This window comes from Erinaceus europaeus, chromosome 16 (genome assembly GCF_950295315.1).
Source record: "Erinaceus europaeus chromosome 16, mEriEur2.1, whole genome shotgun sequence".
Taxonomy (NCBI): Eukaryota; Metazoa; Chordata; class Mammalia; order Eulipotyphla; family Erinaceidae; genus Erinaceus; species Erinaceus europaeus.
The window spans coordinates 74384884-74399688 of record NC_080177.1 but is presented as its reverse complement, the minus strand read 5'-3'; the positions used below and the strand labels follow the sequence as shown (position 1 = coordinate 74399688).

Sequence of the window (14805 nt, the reverse complement as noted above, 5' to 3'; positions counted from 1 at the left end):
TATGGACCCAGGGTCATTATGGGATGCAGAAGGTGGAAGGTCTGGCTTCTGTAATTGCTTCCCTGCTGAACATGGGCGTTGGCAGGTGGATCCATACTCCCAGTCAGCCTCTCCCTCTCTCTTTCCCTAGTGGGGCAGGGCTCTGGGGAAGTGGGGCTCCAGGACACATTGGTGGAATCATCTGCCCAGGGAAGTCCAGTTGACATCATGGTAGCATCTGGAACCTGGTGGCTGAAAAAAAATTAACATATAAAACCAAACAAATTGTTGACTAATCATGAACCTAAAGCCAAGAACATTGCAAATGAAGATGTGGGGTCTCTGTTTTGGAAATAGCTAGTAGGTCTATTTTAGGTATATTCCAAAGGGACTGTGACTTTACTAGATTTTGCCTGAGCCTGACATCTGATATTCAGGTGGACCCAAGTTACTGTCTGGGGAGATGATGTCATGGCTGGAAAAAGGGCTAGAAAGCTGGATCAGGGAAGAGAGTAGCTCCCAAATATGGAGAAAGTGTATAAATATTGTTGACTGTAACCCCATCAGTTTGATCTGGGACCCATATTCAGCATAGGAGCCTATGTAACTTCTGCACCTTTGTAGGGCGGGGTTCATATTCTGTGGTTATGAGTAGAAACGTTCCAAGTTGCACCAATTTCAGACTACTCTTAAGTGAAAATATGAAGTTGAGTGTGTGATTGTAGCTAGAGTTTTAAAAAATGTTTATCAGCAGAGACCATAGGATTTACTATATAAAAAATTCATTTAAGGGGAGTCAGGTGGTAGCGCAGCAGGTTAAGTGCACGTGACACGAAGCGCAAGGACCCGCTTAAGGAACCCGGTTTGAACCCCCATCAGGACCCCAGTTCGAGCCCCCATCTCCACCTGCAGGGGAGATGATGAAGCCGGTCTGCAGGTGTCTGTCTTTCTCTCCTCCTCTCTGTCTTCCCCTCCTCTCTCTCCTATCTAACAATAACAGCACATCAATTACAACAAAAACAATAAAAATTACAACAAAAGGGAAAATAAATATTTAAAAAGTGCATTTGAATGGAGTTTGTTAACTACATAATGACAATGCAAAGTTAAATGAAAAGACAGTGGTTGGATTTGCTGACTCAGCCTTAATTTCTTATGATAATAAAACACTTTGTGGTCAGAAAGCTCATCAGACTGCCATGACCACTTCAGTAACCTGCTCCACTGAAACATCAAGCAATGTCCTGTCAGTGCCTGCTTTATGGAAAGAAAGAAAAAAGAACAGTGGGATGAAGGGGAGGTAGGAGGGGACATTGAACTTTTCTCCCTCTAACCATTCAGTCAGAAATTAAGAGGTGAAGATATTCTTTGTGCCACACATTTCTGGGGGGAGAAAAGGAGGGAGAGGAGGAGGAGGAGAAGTGATTCCTTAGTATTAAAAAGAACATGTGAACTATTCTTACCATATTGCAATAAGTTATAAGCCTCAGGGCAAATTTAAGTGAATCCTTTAGAATGATGGAGTGAATCAAAGGTAGCAGTAGACAGAAGTCCAGCTGACAAAGTATTTCAGGTTTGGCTAATCAGAGAACTGCAAAGAAGTAAATGACAGGTAACCTAGTAATCCTACCACCACTGGCTTCTCATTCATCACAGTGAGTGATATACACACTGATTGCCTTCTTTCTTGAGGAAGTCCCCAATCAACTGCTATTTACCCTTGGCTGATTTCTAACCGAGCACCAGTTGGAACTATTGAAGGAATGGAATCAAGTCTAATTGTAACATTCGTTCCAAAAAAGGAGGAGAAAGAAAGAGAAGGAGGAGGAGAAGGAGAAGGGGAAGGGGAAGGGGAAGGAGAGGGAGAGGGAGAGGAAGGAGGAGGAGGAGGAGGAGGAGGAGGAGGAGGAGGAGGAGGAGGAGGAGGAGGAGGAGGAGGAGAATGAGAGAAGCAGGAGCAGGCTGAATCCACAGTCAAATACAAATTCCTTTTGGATTATGTGTGGTTGTGGATTACCAGTTTATCTCTGCAGCTAATCCCTTCCATTAGTGTGGATCATGCACTGGTTGGATACAACTACTTACACATTGAAAGTGGTGATAGTAATTACATGTTATTATTTTCACTGATTCCAACAGAGTGTCTAGTTGTGTTTTGTTTTTGTTTTTTGTTTTTTTTTGCAAACAATCTGCCTTGGAATTTCTGTAGTTAATGTATAAAATTTGGTTTCCTTTTTGGATTTCCTCATTTTAAAAGTCATGACTATATGCATGGTTATTCATGTTTGGTTCATAGTGAAGCTAAGATGTTCATTTGCTCTATCTTATAGTCCCAAATTTGGTCTTTCTGGCTTTATTCCTCTCTCCTGCAGCAACCTTCTACTTTGAGTTATGCAAGACATATCATCAAGAATCAAGGCTTTGGGCTCCAGGGCCTTAACAAAGGATTATCAGCAACTTTGGGACGTCATGGGGTCTTCAACATGGTTTACTTTGGATTCTACTACAATGTCAAAAACATGATTCCTGTCAATAAGGTAATTATTTAATATATTGAAATCCAGGAGGAAGAGTTCTTTCAATGATGATAGCTACATTTTTGGCCTAATCACCTTCCTATAGTTGTGACAAACATTTATCTAATTTAATCCGAATGTCCACCGTGTGCTTCAAATGTTGCACTGAATTTGGGAATTGAGACTTAAAAATCAATTCAATTGCCCCAGGTCACATATTTAACAGTAAAGTGGAAACTTGGCCCCAGTTCCTTTGTGGGGAGTAGTGTTGCCAGAACCTCAGACATGCACCGTTTCACTGATCTGGGACACATTTTCAGACAGAGATGGACAAGGGCAGAGAAAGAGGGAGAGAGACCACAGCACCAAAGCTGCCCTTCCTGAGGTAGCACTCCCAGGTGGTGCCTTAGACACAGGCAGGTGCCCTACCGGATGAGCTGTCCACTGGCTCTTTGAACCCAACTCTGACACCAAGATTGATCTTGAACAGTGTGCCATGACTACTGAATGTTTCTCATTTGGAAGAGGTTCTAAAAAAAAAAAACTATGCTAGGACTTAACTTGCATCTGAGATGCAACTTTCTCAAGAATAGTTGAAATGTTTATATTCTAGGGGCAGCAACCTTCTTTTCCAGGCCTTAAGACCCAGTTTTGAGCCCCCAGACCCCACCGAATGGAGAGAAGCTTCAGTGCTATGGGTCCTCCCTCTCTTCCTTTCTATCTTTAAAAAGTTGGCCATGAGTGGTAAAGTCCTGGTGATAGTGAAAGGAGAAGGGGGGGGAGGAGGAGGGGGAGGAGGAGGAGGAGAGGGGGAGGAGGAGGGAGAGGAGGAAGGGGAGGAGGAGAAGAAAAAGAAAAGAGAGAATTGGGTTCAGGTGGTGGCGCATTGGGTTAAACACACATTAGAAGCTCAAGGACCCACACAAGAATCCCAGTTTGAGCCCCAGTTCTCCACCAGCAGGGGGCTGGCTTCACAAGTGGTGAAGCAGGTCTGCAGGTTTCTGTCTTTATCTCCCCCTCTCTATCTCCTCCTCCTCTCTCAATTTCTCTCTGTCCTATCCAACATAGAATGGGAAAATGGTCACCAGGCGTAGTGGATTTGTAGTACACTGAGCCCCAGTGATAACCCTGGAGGCAAAAAAAAAAAAAAGAAGGAAGGAAGGAAGGAAGGAAGGAAGGAAGGAAGGAAGGAGGAAGGAAAGGGAGGGAGGGAGGAAGAGGGAGACAGAGAAAGAATTATTGGTCTGGCATGATCTCTTATCGGTATAGTTCACCTGCTATATCGTGTACATGATCCAGGTTTGAGCCTGGCCTCCACTGCACTGAAGGAGGCTTCAGTGGTGTGATATCTTTTCTTCGCTCTGACTCTGTCTTTCTCTTCCTATGTAAAAAATGTCAGCTTGGTGTGATGTAACACTGGTGATGATGAAAGAAAAGAAAGAAAGAAAGAAAGAAAGAAAGGAAGGAAGGAAGGAAGGAAGGGAAAGAAATAAATAAATAAAAAAGAAAGAGAGGAAGAAAAAAGAAATAGGAAGAGAGGAAGTAAGGAAAGAAGGAAGGAAGGAAGGAAGGAAGGAAGGAAGGAAGGAAGGAAGGAAGGAAGGAAGAGGGGAGTCCGGTGGTATTGCAGCAGGTTAAGCGCAGGTGGCGCAAAGCACAAGGACCAGCATCAGGATCCCAGTTTGAGCCCCCGGCTCCCCACCTGCAGGGGGGTCACTTCACAGGCAGTGAAGCAGGTCTGCAGGTGTCTGTCTTTCTCTCCCCCTCTGTCTTCCCCTCCTCTCTCCATTTCTTTTTGTCCTATCTAACAACAAGGACATCAATAACAACAATAATAACTACAACAACAATAAAAAAACAAGGGCAACAAAAGGGAAATAAATAAATATTTAAAAAAGAGAGGCAAAGAAAGTGAAAATAATATTATACAGTCTAGATAAATTCTGAGTTTGGTGGAATTATTGTCACTATAAAATCTCAGTTTTACCTAATCACTAACTTTTTTAAGTTTATATAAGTTAATGACTGTAGATCATAAATCAAATCTTCTGATATCATTCACTTTTGATGTAAAATGATAATTAGTAGTCATGTGTTGTCATTATCATTATTACTACTATCATAAGTGGTAGCTTACAGATACTATCAGCCTTTTCATTTTTACTTTAAAATGAGCACCTTTCAGGCTACAGCATCTTGGACATTTCCCCCACCATTAAATTGTTCACGTGATCTGAAAATCCTGGAAATACCAGTTGGGGAAAGGTTTTTCACATGCGGGCAAGGTCACAGACTGCTTCGGTTCTCTGTTTTATTTAGTGCAAGAATACCAAAGGACATTTAATAAATCCTAAAAACATTTCTATGATGGTTGTCACCTGGTTCCTCAGTAGTTATTGTACTTGCTGTTCTCAGCCTGCCCCCAGATTCTAGGCAAGGTCTCAAGTTACAGCTCACTCTGAAGCACTTTCCACAGGAACCCTCTGATGGCATTGTCCCATTTACCACCCAAAGATGCAAACTAGGTGTCACTATATTTGGGCATCTCAGCTATTGAGTAAAAACATTATGTTTTGTGAGTATGAAATCTGATTCGTCACAGTACACCTAGATTCTCCGTTGACTGACATTCAGATTCCACTGGCCCTCAGAGCTCTGCTACTGTCAACTTCTTAAAATACAGTACTAGAGTCCTAGATGACATCAGAGAATTCTGTTTTTAATATACTGAGACCCTTTGAAAATAAGAATGGTTAAACAATCTGGGGTGTATGTGAAAATTCAGGTCCCCTAAAATGAATGGAACCAGAGGTGATTATGCCAAGAGGAATAAGTAAAGAGGGGGAAGACAATAAAGAGAGCACAGATAACCATGCACAAGACTGGGGTTCAAGTCCCCAGTTCCCACCTGTAGCAAGTGGGGAAGTTTCAGGAGCAGTGCTGCAGATGCCTCTCCTCTCTCTCTCTCTCTCTCTCTCTCTCTCTCTCACCCACTTCACTCTCAGTTTCTCTCTGTCTCTATAAAAATTTAAAATAAAAGGGAAAAGGGAAGAAGAAGAGAGAGATGGAGAAAGGAGGAGGGAGAGAGAGAGTAATGGCTGCCGGGAGTGATGGAGTCCTGCAGGCACTGAGTCCTGGTGATAATCCTTGGGGGGGGGGAGGTCACACAAATAAGACTTTTTTTTTTTTTTTTAGAGATTGGGGCCTGTTTCTCTGCTCTGGTTATCAAGGTTTTTAATCTGTAAATTTAAAAAGAAAGAAGGATTGCTCTTTCTATATAACGCAGTTGTTTTGAAGATTAATCAAAGATTTGTGGGATTGCTTATGAATGTTAAGGTTCGTGGTGATCCCGATGACAACAGTGTGTGGAAGAGGCCAGTGGTGGAAACAGTTAGCATGGAGATCTGCCTTATGCAGAATTTTTTTTCCCCAGGACAGTTCCTCTTACACTTCAGTGAGCACTGTGTGTTTTCTTGCCGAGAACAAAGTCATTGATTTGAGGTATTCTGTATCTAAGCCTGATTCAAAACTGGGAAGCCAGTATTCTTTACATTTAAACCATGAAAAAGCTATCCTTTGTGAAGAAGGGGGTATGATAATCATGAAAACATATTGAAGGACGTCATTAGATCGTTAGCCGTGAGTAGGAGCGAAGCTTCATGGTGGTGAAGCAGTGCTGTAGGTATTTCTCTTTCTCCTTCTCTGTCTCCCCCCTTTCCTACTGATTTCTCTCTGCCTGTCTTTATGCAATAAATTAATTGATTAAATATAAGAATAGTTACTCTTGTGCAGGGGTAGAGAGCATAATGGTTATGCAAAGAGACTTTCATGCCTGAGGTTCCAAAGTCCCAGGTTCAATCCCCCACACCACCATAAGCTAGATCTGAGCAGTGCTCTGGTAAAAAAATTAATAATAATTATTATTATTCTTAGAAAAGGGAAAGTGGGGGAGATAGCATAATGGTTATGCAAAAAGACTCTCTTACCTGAGGCTCCAAAGTCCCAGGTTCGATCCCCTGCACTACCATAAACCAGAGCTGAGCAGTGCTCTGGTTAAAAAAGGAGAATGAGAGAGAGAGAGAGAAAGGATTGCTTCAGGAGTCCACTGACCACAGAGCTTAACAGAGGCATTCATTCACATCTCACCATAAACTGCATGGAACGCCAATGGAAAGCATTACCCCTTCTCCCCAGAAAGAGGCCCTCACTTCTCAAAGCAGAGCCCACTAGAAACAGGCACTAACTTCAATACTGCCATCTTTCTCAGATATCCATGGGAGAATTATTAGATCACAAAAACAAGTTCTTCATGCCTTTTCTTCTAAGTTGGGATGTTCAGAGCATGTTCTTTGTGCTGCTGACACACAGATGAGACCTGTAAGCTTAGATGGTCGTCTATCTTTAATAACTGTCTTCTAGTGCCAGGTTTGCTTCTTTCCATATTTCCACAGTGAAATGATAACAGCAGTGGACATGGTTGTCTGAGGCTCGTGGCTGTCAACAGTGCTAACTTGTGCTTTCAGTTTGCATCCTAATCAAGCATGTTTGCAGGTTGTTTTGCCAAGAACAATAGACCTTTTGTGTTGGATTTTTTGCCATGATATAAATTACATATGTGAGTTTGAAGTATTCTAGGAGAGAACCATTTTTCATAGGTTCAATCTTTCTTACTTAATAAACCATTTAGACCTGTCCCTGTGGTCATTTTACTACAGACAGCATTAAGTCAAACGTATTTTATTTTCTCCTAAGGTATCATTCGTAAGAAGTGACCTTTCAGAAATGCAAATGTTTTTCTTTTTCTACTGACTGTTAGCATTTTCCTTGTTTTGTATATTCTGTGGCAAGTCTGAGGATAGTGGCAGACAGACTTCACTTTATCAGAAGAAGTGGAGAGGCGTGTTTGGCTTCATGATTTAGAGCTAGATCCTTCCCTAAGGTGTGTGCTGAGCTCAGTGAAAAATGCACCTTTGGGTTCAAATGGAGAACTTAGACAGAGCTGTTTGTATTTTGAAAAGAAGGATCTCAGTAGAATTAGATCATAGTCAGTTTTAATTTATGACCATTTATATATTTTTTTGATTCTCTCTTACTCCACCATTAGTCTTAGCAATCATCCAGTAATGGGAAGGACAAGGGCATTAAAGTTTCATTAAGAACTCTCCTCTCTAGTAACCACTGGGGTCAAACCACAAGTATATATTACCTATAAAATTCCAGGATATGTGAGGTGGTTCTGTGGTTACAAAGTACTATCTTTCACTGGCGGTTTTCACAGACTCCCTGGGGTTTGTGTATTAGGGAGAAGGAAGGTTTGTTGGGGGGGGGGGTAGAGAGAAAGGACTCGGGGCTCAGACACTTTCTTAAATAAAGTCCAGGCCAACGTTTTCCAGGCACCGAAGTGGATGGGTTCCTCCTAAATTCCAAAAGCAGTTGTGACACATCCACTGAGGGCTGGGCACTCTGTCGCTATGTGTCAGCACTGCGCCTGCCTCACTGGGGTTTATAGTCTAGTCAAGAAGATAGATAACCAGCAAGAGATTACAGGGGCACATGAACGGTGACAGCTGTGGCAAGTACCATGAAAGATGACTATCATGCTGTGGGAACTTAGAGTCCAGGATTTTAATTTTTTGACTCTAGGATTATCACTGGGGCTTGGTACCAGCACTGTGAATCCACTGCTCCTGGTGGCCATTCCTTTTCCCCAACTTTATTAGACAGAACAGAGAGAAATTGAGAAAGGACTGGGAGATGGAGAGGTGGAGTGATATATATATATATATATATATATATATATATATAGAGAGAGAGAGAGAGAGAGAGAGAGAGAGAGGGAGTGAGAGAGAGAGAGAGAGAGAGAGGGAGGGAGAGGGAGACCTGCAGACCTGCTTCACTCATTGTGAAGCAACACCCCCCCCCATGCAGGTGGGGAGCCGGGACTTGAACCAGGACCCTTGCTCCAGTTCTTGAGCTTCTATGTGTGCTTAATCCAGTGCACTATCACCCCACCCCGAGTCCAGGATCTTAATCTAGATCATAGGGTTGGGGACAAGGAACAAGGCACAGCTATAGCAAAGACCTTCCTTAAAAATCCATGTTTTGGGGAGCCAGGCAGTAGTGCAGCAGGTTAAGCGCATGTGGCACCAAATGCAAGGACGATGTAAGGATCCCGGTTCGAGCCCCCGGCTCCCCACCCGCAGGGGAGTCGCTTCACAGGTGGTGAAGCAGGTCAGCAGGTGTCTGTCTTTCTCTCCTCCTTCTCTGTCTTCCCCTCCTCTCTCCATTTCTCTCTGTCTTAACAACAATGGCATCAATAATAACTTCAACAATGAAACAAGGGCAAGAGAAGGCAATAAATAAATTAATATATTTTTTTAAAAATCCATGTTTTGGGGTCAGGCAGTGGTTCACCTGCTTAAGCGCTCACGTTATAGTCCCCAAATACCCGGGTTCAAGCCTCTGGTCCCCAGCAGCAAGGGGAAAGCTTTGCAAGTGGTGAAGCAGGGCTACAGGTGTCTCTCTGTCTCTCTCCCTCTCTACCTCCCCCTTCCTCTTGGTTTCTGGCTGTCTCTGTCCAGTAAATAAAGATAATGCAAATTTTTTAAAGTCCATGTTTGGAGGAGGGAGGAGATGTGGGGACTTAGCTCTCCTGTAGAGTGCACACGCTTTCATGTGTGAGGGTCTTGTTTAGAGCCCAGCACCACACAAGAGCACCAGGCACAGGGGAAGTGTCACTTAAGGAAGGAGGGTGAAAGCAGGATAACTTCTCTCCCTTCCTTCCTATTTCTGAGACTGAAATGGAGAAAAGGCGGGGAATGAAAGGGCAGTGGAATCATGCAAGTTCAAGAGTAAGGAGAGGAGAAAAGAGAATTTAAAAAAAGCCTGCTCAGACTGGGGTTCAAAAATGAGGATTAGCAAAAAAAAAAAAAAAAAAAAAAGATATTGTGTCTTTTGGGGCAAAAATGGATGGGACTGGAGGTATGCTTAGCAAAATAAGTGATGAGACCAGTTACTAGATATTTTCACTCATACGGAATTTAGAGAATTGATACACATGAACTTACAAATGACAAAACAAAAGAAAGAAAGAAAGAAACAAAGAAAGAAAGAAAGAAAGTTGGGACCCAGCCATGTCCAACTGCACAGACCAGCATCAATGACCACCAGGGACTGAGATTCGGCCAATAGCTACTTAGGCAACATCCCACAAATTAAAACAGGCATTTGCTGAGTGAGGTAAGGCAGTCACAAAAGCAGACACAGTGTGATTCCACTTCTGTGAGGGACCAAGAGAAGATCTAATGGGTCAGTTCAGCCTGAGAACCCAGCTTGTCAACCCTGCTTATCAGTATTTTCATTTCCTCAGAAGGGAAAAGGGGGAGAGCATCTGTTCTGGAGATTAGTCGCTAAAGCGCCTGAGCATTAAGCATTATATCAGATTAGCTATTACTTTCTTTTTAAACTTTTTAACTAATGATTTGATACTAATTTATAAAATTTCATGTCAACAGAGGTATGATTCCACACTGTTCCACCACCAGAATCCTGAATCCCAAGTCCCTTTATTGCAAACCACCACAGTTCTCCTAAGGTTGCAGATATGGATTAACTTTCATCTCTACAACTATCTGTCTACATTTGTATGTATTTGCCTCTTTTTTCATCCAGGTCCAGTCCTCACTTCCCCTCCAAGCCACCCTATTACTACATCCAAGTATCTCTCTTTTCATCCTCTCTCTGGGACCTGATAGAGCCAGAGTGCGGAGCCCTCTATACTCTTCCTCCTAACATTTCTCCCCCCACTGGGAGTATGGATCAAAGTTGTTTTGGGGGTGCAGGAGGTAGGAGTTCTGGCTTCTGTAATTGCTTCTCTGCTAGAATTGGGTATTGACAGGTCGATCCATACCCCCAGCCTGTTTCTGTCCTACCCTAGTGAGGAAGGGCTCTGGGCTACTATTACCTTCTCTTTAAAACACTCTCTTGTTTTTTAATTGTGGTAAAATAGGCATAATATAACTTTACTATTTCAGTCTTTATTGTTTAACTAATAGACTTTGGTTTCCATCACTATTCTGTTTTTCAGTCCACTCAGTGGATGCTTTTTTCAGAGCATACACTCTCCCCTTCTTTCCTTTGACAAAAGAATAAAATTTCTATTTTGAAAGATTGAAAAAAAAACTTATACTTGGGGAGTCAGGCAGTAACGCAGTGGGTTAAGCACAGATGGCACAAAGCACAAGGACCGGCGTAAGGATTCCAGTTCAAGTGCCCGGCTCCCCACCTGCAGGGGAGTCGCTTCACAAGCGATGAAGCAGGTCTGCAGGTGTCTATCTTTCTCTCCCCGTCTCTGTCTTCCCTTCCTCTCTCCACTTCTTTCTGTCCTATTCAACAACAATGACATCAATAATAACTACAACAATAAAAAATCAACAAGGGCAACAAAAGGAAATAAATTTTTTTAAAAAAAACTTATACTTGATCATCTACCAGTCTCCATAGTTCAGGCCAAAATGCAAATGAAACTCAGCTAGAGAGAACAGGGTGTATGACAGCTGAGAAGCAGACAGAGGTGTGAGGAGCAGGGAGGAGACAGCAGTGAGGGGGCTTGCAAACCAGACAGGGTCAGGCAGAGGCTGGCGGAGAGAAGGCAGTAAAGGCCGGGAGGGTAACTGAGCCCAAATGTTGCAGGCATTACTGTTGCCTTCCTGACTCCCTTTCAATGAGTTAACCAAGGCCCCATGTTGAGCAAACATATTACATAAGTGTAACGAAACGACACGAGCATGGGAAAGTCTCAGTTATGGAAGTCCAGAAGTGGAGTCTTAGAAAATAATTTGGCTCAAAGACTTCTTCCACTTATCATCTGCCTACCTCGATATCAAAGCATCTCAGGGTGTCCTTGCCTTGAATCATCAACCTTTAGAGTTTTGTTTGGGGAGCCTGGTTTGTTAGTTTTCTTTGGGCTCAATGTCTTGATTGAGGCAAGAAATAGAGCATGTCAAAACAGGAAAAAAAAAAATCACTGCATTCCCAAGGAAATATGTTAAAATTTCCCTGTATTTTGTATGATATTACTCTGACAGGGTGACTCTTGGAGGTATCATCTACCCATATAAACATATATATGATCTATATTTATGCATGTACATATATTATTTATATAGATTATGTGTATATACAGAAAGAAACAGAAAATAAATCTATATACGGAGGATTGAATATATATATATATATATTCAAGAGATAATTTATGCTTAAACCCTAAACCATTTAGACATTGACCGTGTTTTATGATTTGAGCTGAGTAGGTGAGACCTTTAAAATAATTTTACATTTCACAATACTTTAAAGAGCAGATAGCTTAGGAGGAAAAAAGGAATTTTCATGGCTATTTTCTGAATGGCTACATTTAGATGCTGGGCTTCTAACAAAACTTTGATTTCCTTCCAAAGCCCAGAGCCCCGCAAGGATAGGATCTTGGGAATAGTCCACATTCCTTAAAGAATGCTTATCAATGAAACCATCTCATTTTAGTGAGTGACCTCCTGTGGAGAGAGGAGCTAGCATTTCCACAAATTATCTCACATGAAGAGAAAACAAACACTCTAATAGATTCTCCTGATATCTGCGAAGAGGAAACAACTATGTTTTTTTAAATTAAGCTTCAATAGCAGATATTTTCTTTTCTTTTTTTTTAAATATTTATTTTTCCCTTTTGCCCTTGTTTTTTATTGTTGTTGTTGTTATTGATGTTGTTGTTGTTGGATAGGACAGAGAGAAATGGAGAGAAGAGGGGAAGACAGAGAGAGGGAGAGAAAGATAGACACCTACAGACCTGCTTCACCGCCTGTGAAGCGACTCCCCTGCAGGTGGGGAGCCAGGAACTTGAACCGGGGTCCTTATGCCTGTCCTTTGCACCACCTGCACTTAACCCGCTGTGCTACCACCCCACTCCCTGCAGATATTTTCATTGAGGGACAAAGCAACATAATAGCATGACATCAGGGGGAGAATACTTGTGTTAAGGTTTATGGACCAAGCAACACTTAGAGAAGCAAAAGGTCTATGCAGAAAACTGGCTGTACTCCTAGCTGAGTTGGATCAACGGAAACTAAAAAGATATAAAATGCAAACTTCATTTTTCTTTTAAAAAAAATCTTGTTTAAAGTAATTCACTCTCACTCAAGCTGCCTCCTTGTTCAGTGACCAGGAGGCATCCAGCTGTGATTTCAACACACCCTGTGATTCTCATGACCCCCCAGCTGGAGGGCAGGCCACGATGAGGTGCTGTTCTTTGCCTTGTGGTTCTTACCAGGTGCCTGGTCCTTTGTGTGTATGCATCTCCCTTGTGATTTGCTTCAGAGAATTTAGGCCTTGGTGTGGTCTGTTGTGATGAGAGAGAAAGTACCAGTTGAATACCTATGATATGTTGGGCCCCGTATATGTACAGAAATGAACGTGGCACAGCACAGGAGGTTCCTCTAGGAGGTGCTTTGCCTTTATGGTTTGGAAGAACTCTTCCTAGAGGACGTCTGTACTAGATTCTTGCAAAGATAAAGCCATGCTCTTAGTTTAGTCACTGTGCTATTTCCCAGTATAGAGACCTGAGTCTCTGAGTTTTTTCTTCTTCAGAACTTATCCACAGTCCCTCAACACCTCTTCTCTTTCTTTTCTTTTTTTTTTCCCCTCCAGGGTTATTGCTGGGCTCAGTGCCTGCACCATGAATCCACCGCTCCTGGAGGCCATTTTTCCCCCTTTTGTTGCCCTTGTTGTTGTAGCCTCATTGTGGTTATTATTATTGCCATTGTTGATGCTGTTCGTTGTTGGATAGGACAGAGAGAAATGGAGAGGGGAGGGGAAGACAAAGTGGGGGAGAGAAAGATAGACACCTGCAGACCTGCTTCACCGCCTGTGAAGCGACTCCCCTGCAGGTGGGGAGCCGGGGGCTTGAACCGGGATCCTTATGCCGGTCCTTTCGCTTTGTGCCACGTGCGCTTAACCCACTGCGCCACCGCCCGACCCCCTCTTTATTTTCTTGATAGCATTGGAGTCTCATGCAAGTGTGATTCCACTGATTCCCTGATCTGCTTTTTTTTCACTTTTTTTTTTCTTTGAGAAGTGGAGAGAAAACGTAACACTGCAGCACCCCCCACTGTCTGTGGGACTTCCCAGGTGCCACCCACGGAACTCATAGGTGGCAGCAGGGCTCAAAGCTAGGTCCTCAAGTGTGGTAAAGCAAGTACTCTACTGTGTGAACTACCTCCATCCACACCTCTTATAATGAAGTGGTTCCTGCCTATCTATGGAATCTGTCACTCCTGTGATAGATACATCAGATTAGTCAATGCCGGAACTCCATGCATAACTATTTTTAGATTTTATCAGTTCAGGTTTCACCAGGATTAATTAACCCTCCCTGTGATCAGGCCTTCCACATCGTAGCCTCAGTTTACCCAGCCCCACTTTAGGCTGCCAGATGGACACCTTGTTCACAAAGCCACTGTGTTTAGTCAGATGAGAATCCCTCCAGCTATTTACTCTTCCACTGAGTGCCTTCCTGATTCTGTGTTTTTCAGTGAGTGTAACATGGGAGGCTTCTTTTTTAAGTGGAAACACTGGCAAGACCATAGGATAAGAAGGCTACAACTCCACACAGTTCCCACCACCAAAGCTCCATATCCCATCCCCTCCCCTGATAGCTTCCCTATTCTTTATCCCTCTGGGAATATGGACCCAAGGTCATTGTGGGATGCAGAAGGTGGGGAGGTCTGGCTTCTGTAATTGCTTCCCTGCTGAACATGGGCGTTGGCAGGTTGATCCATACTCCATGGGAGGCTTTTTTCAGATGATTTTCTGAAATCAACATGTTCAGAGTGATTCAAAAGGAAAGGACATTTTTTTTTAATTTGTTCAAGAGTGTTTTTGTTGTTTGTTTTGTTTGCTTTTTGCAGTGGTTCCATGTGGAGATATTTCAGGACCTTCATGTATGTATGGTCTCTTACTTACAGCTATAAGAAACAAAGGGCCACAGCATGCTCACTCCTTCTGTTATGGGTGGTAATGAGCCATGAAGAAAATTGACTACTCGGGAGTCGAGCGGTAGCACAGCGGGTTAAGCGCACGTGGTGCCAAGCACAAGAACCGGTGAAAGGATCCTGGTTCAAGCCCCCGGCTCCCCACCTGCAGGGGAGTCGATTCACAAGTCTTGAAGTAGGTCTGCGGGTGTCTGTCTTTCTCTCCCCCTCTCTATCTTCCCCTCCTTTCTTCATTTCTCTCTGTCCTATCCAAAAATGACATCAATAACAAC

The 14805-nt window shown here is 43.0% G+C and overlaps 1 protein-coding gene across 4 annotated transcripts in view; it reads left to right on the top strand.

The window, feature by feature from the left end:
• SLC25A21 (solute carrier family 25 member 21) overlaps positions 1-14805 on the top strand; it is a 564588-nt gene that overhangs the window by 531326 nt on the left and 18457 nt on the right. For all 4 annotated transcript variants that reach the window (XM_060175444.1, XM_060175446.1, XM_060175443.1 and 1 more), the window contains one exon: positions 2352-2516. In XM_060175444.1, the coding sequence (XP_060031427.1) occupies positions 2352-2516 (165 nt within the window). The remainder of the gene's footprint in view (positions 1-2351; positions 2517-14805) is intronic.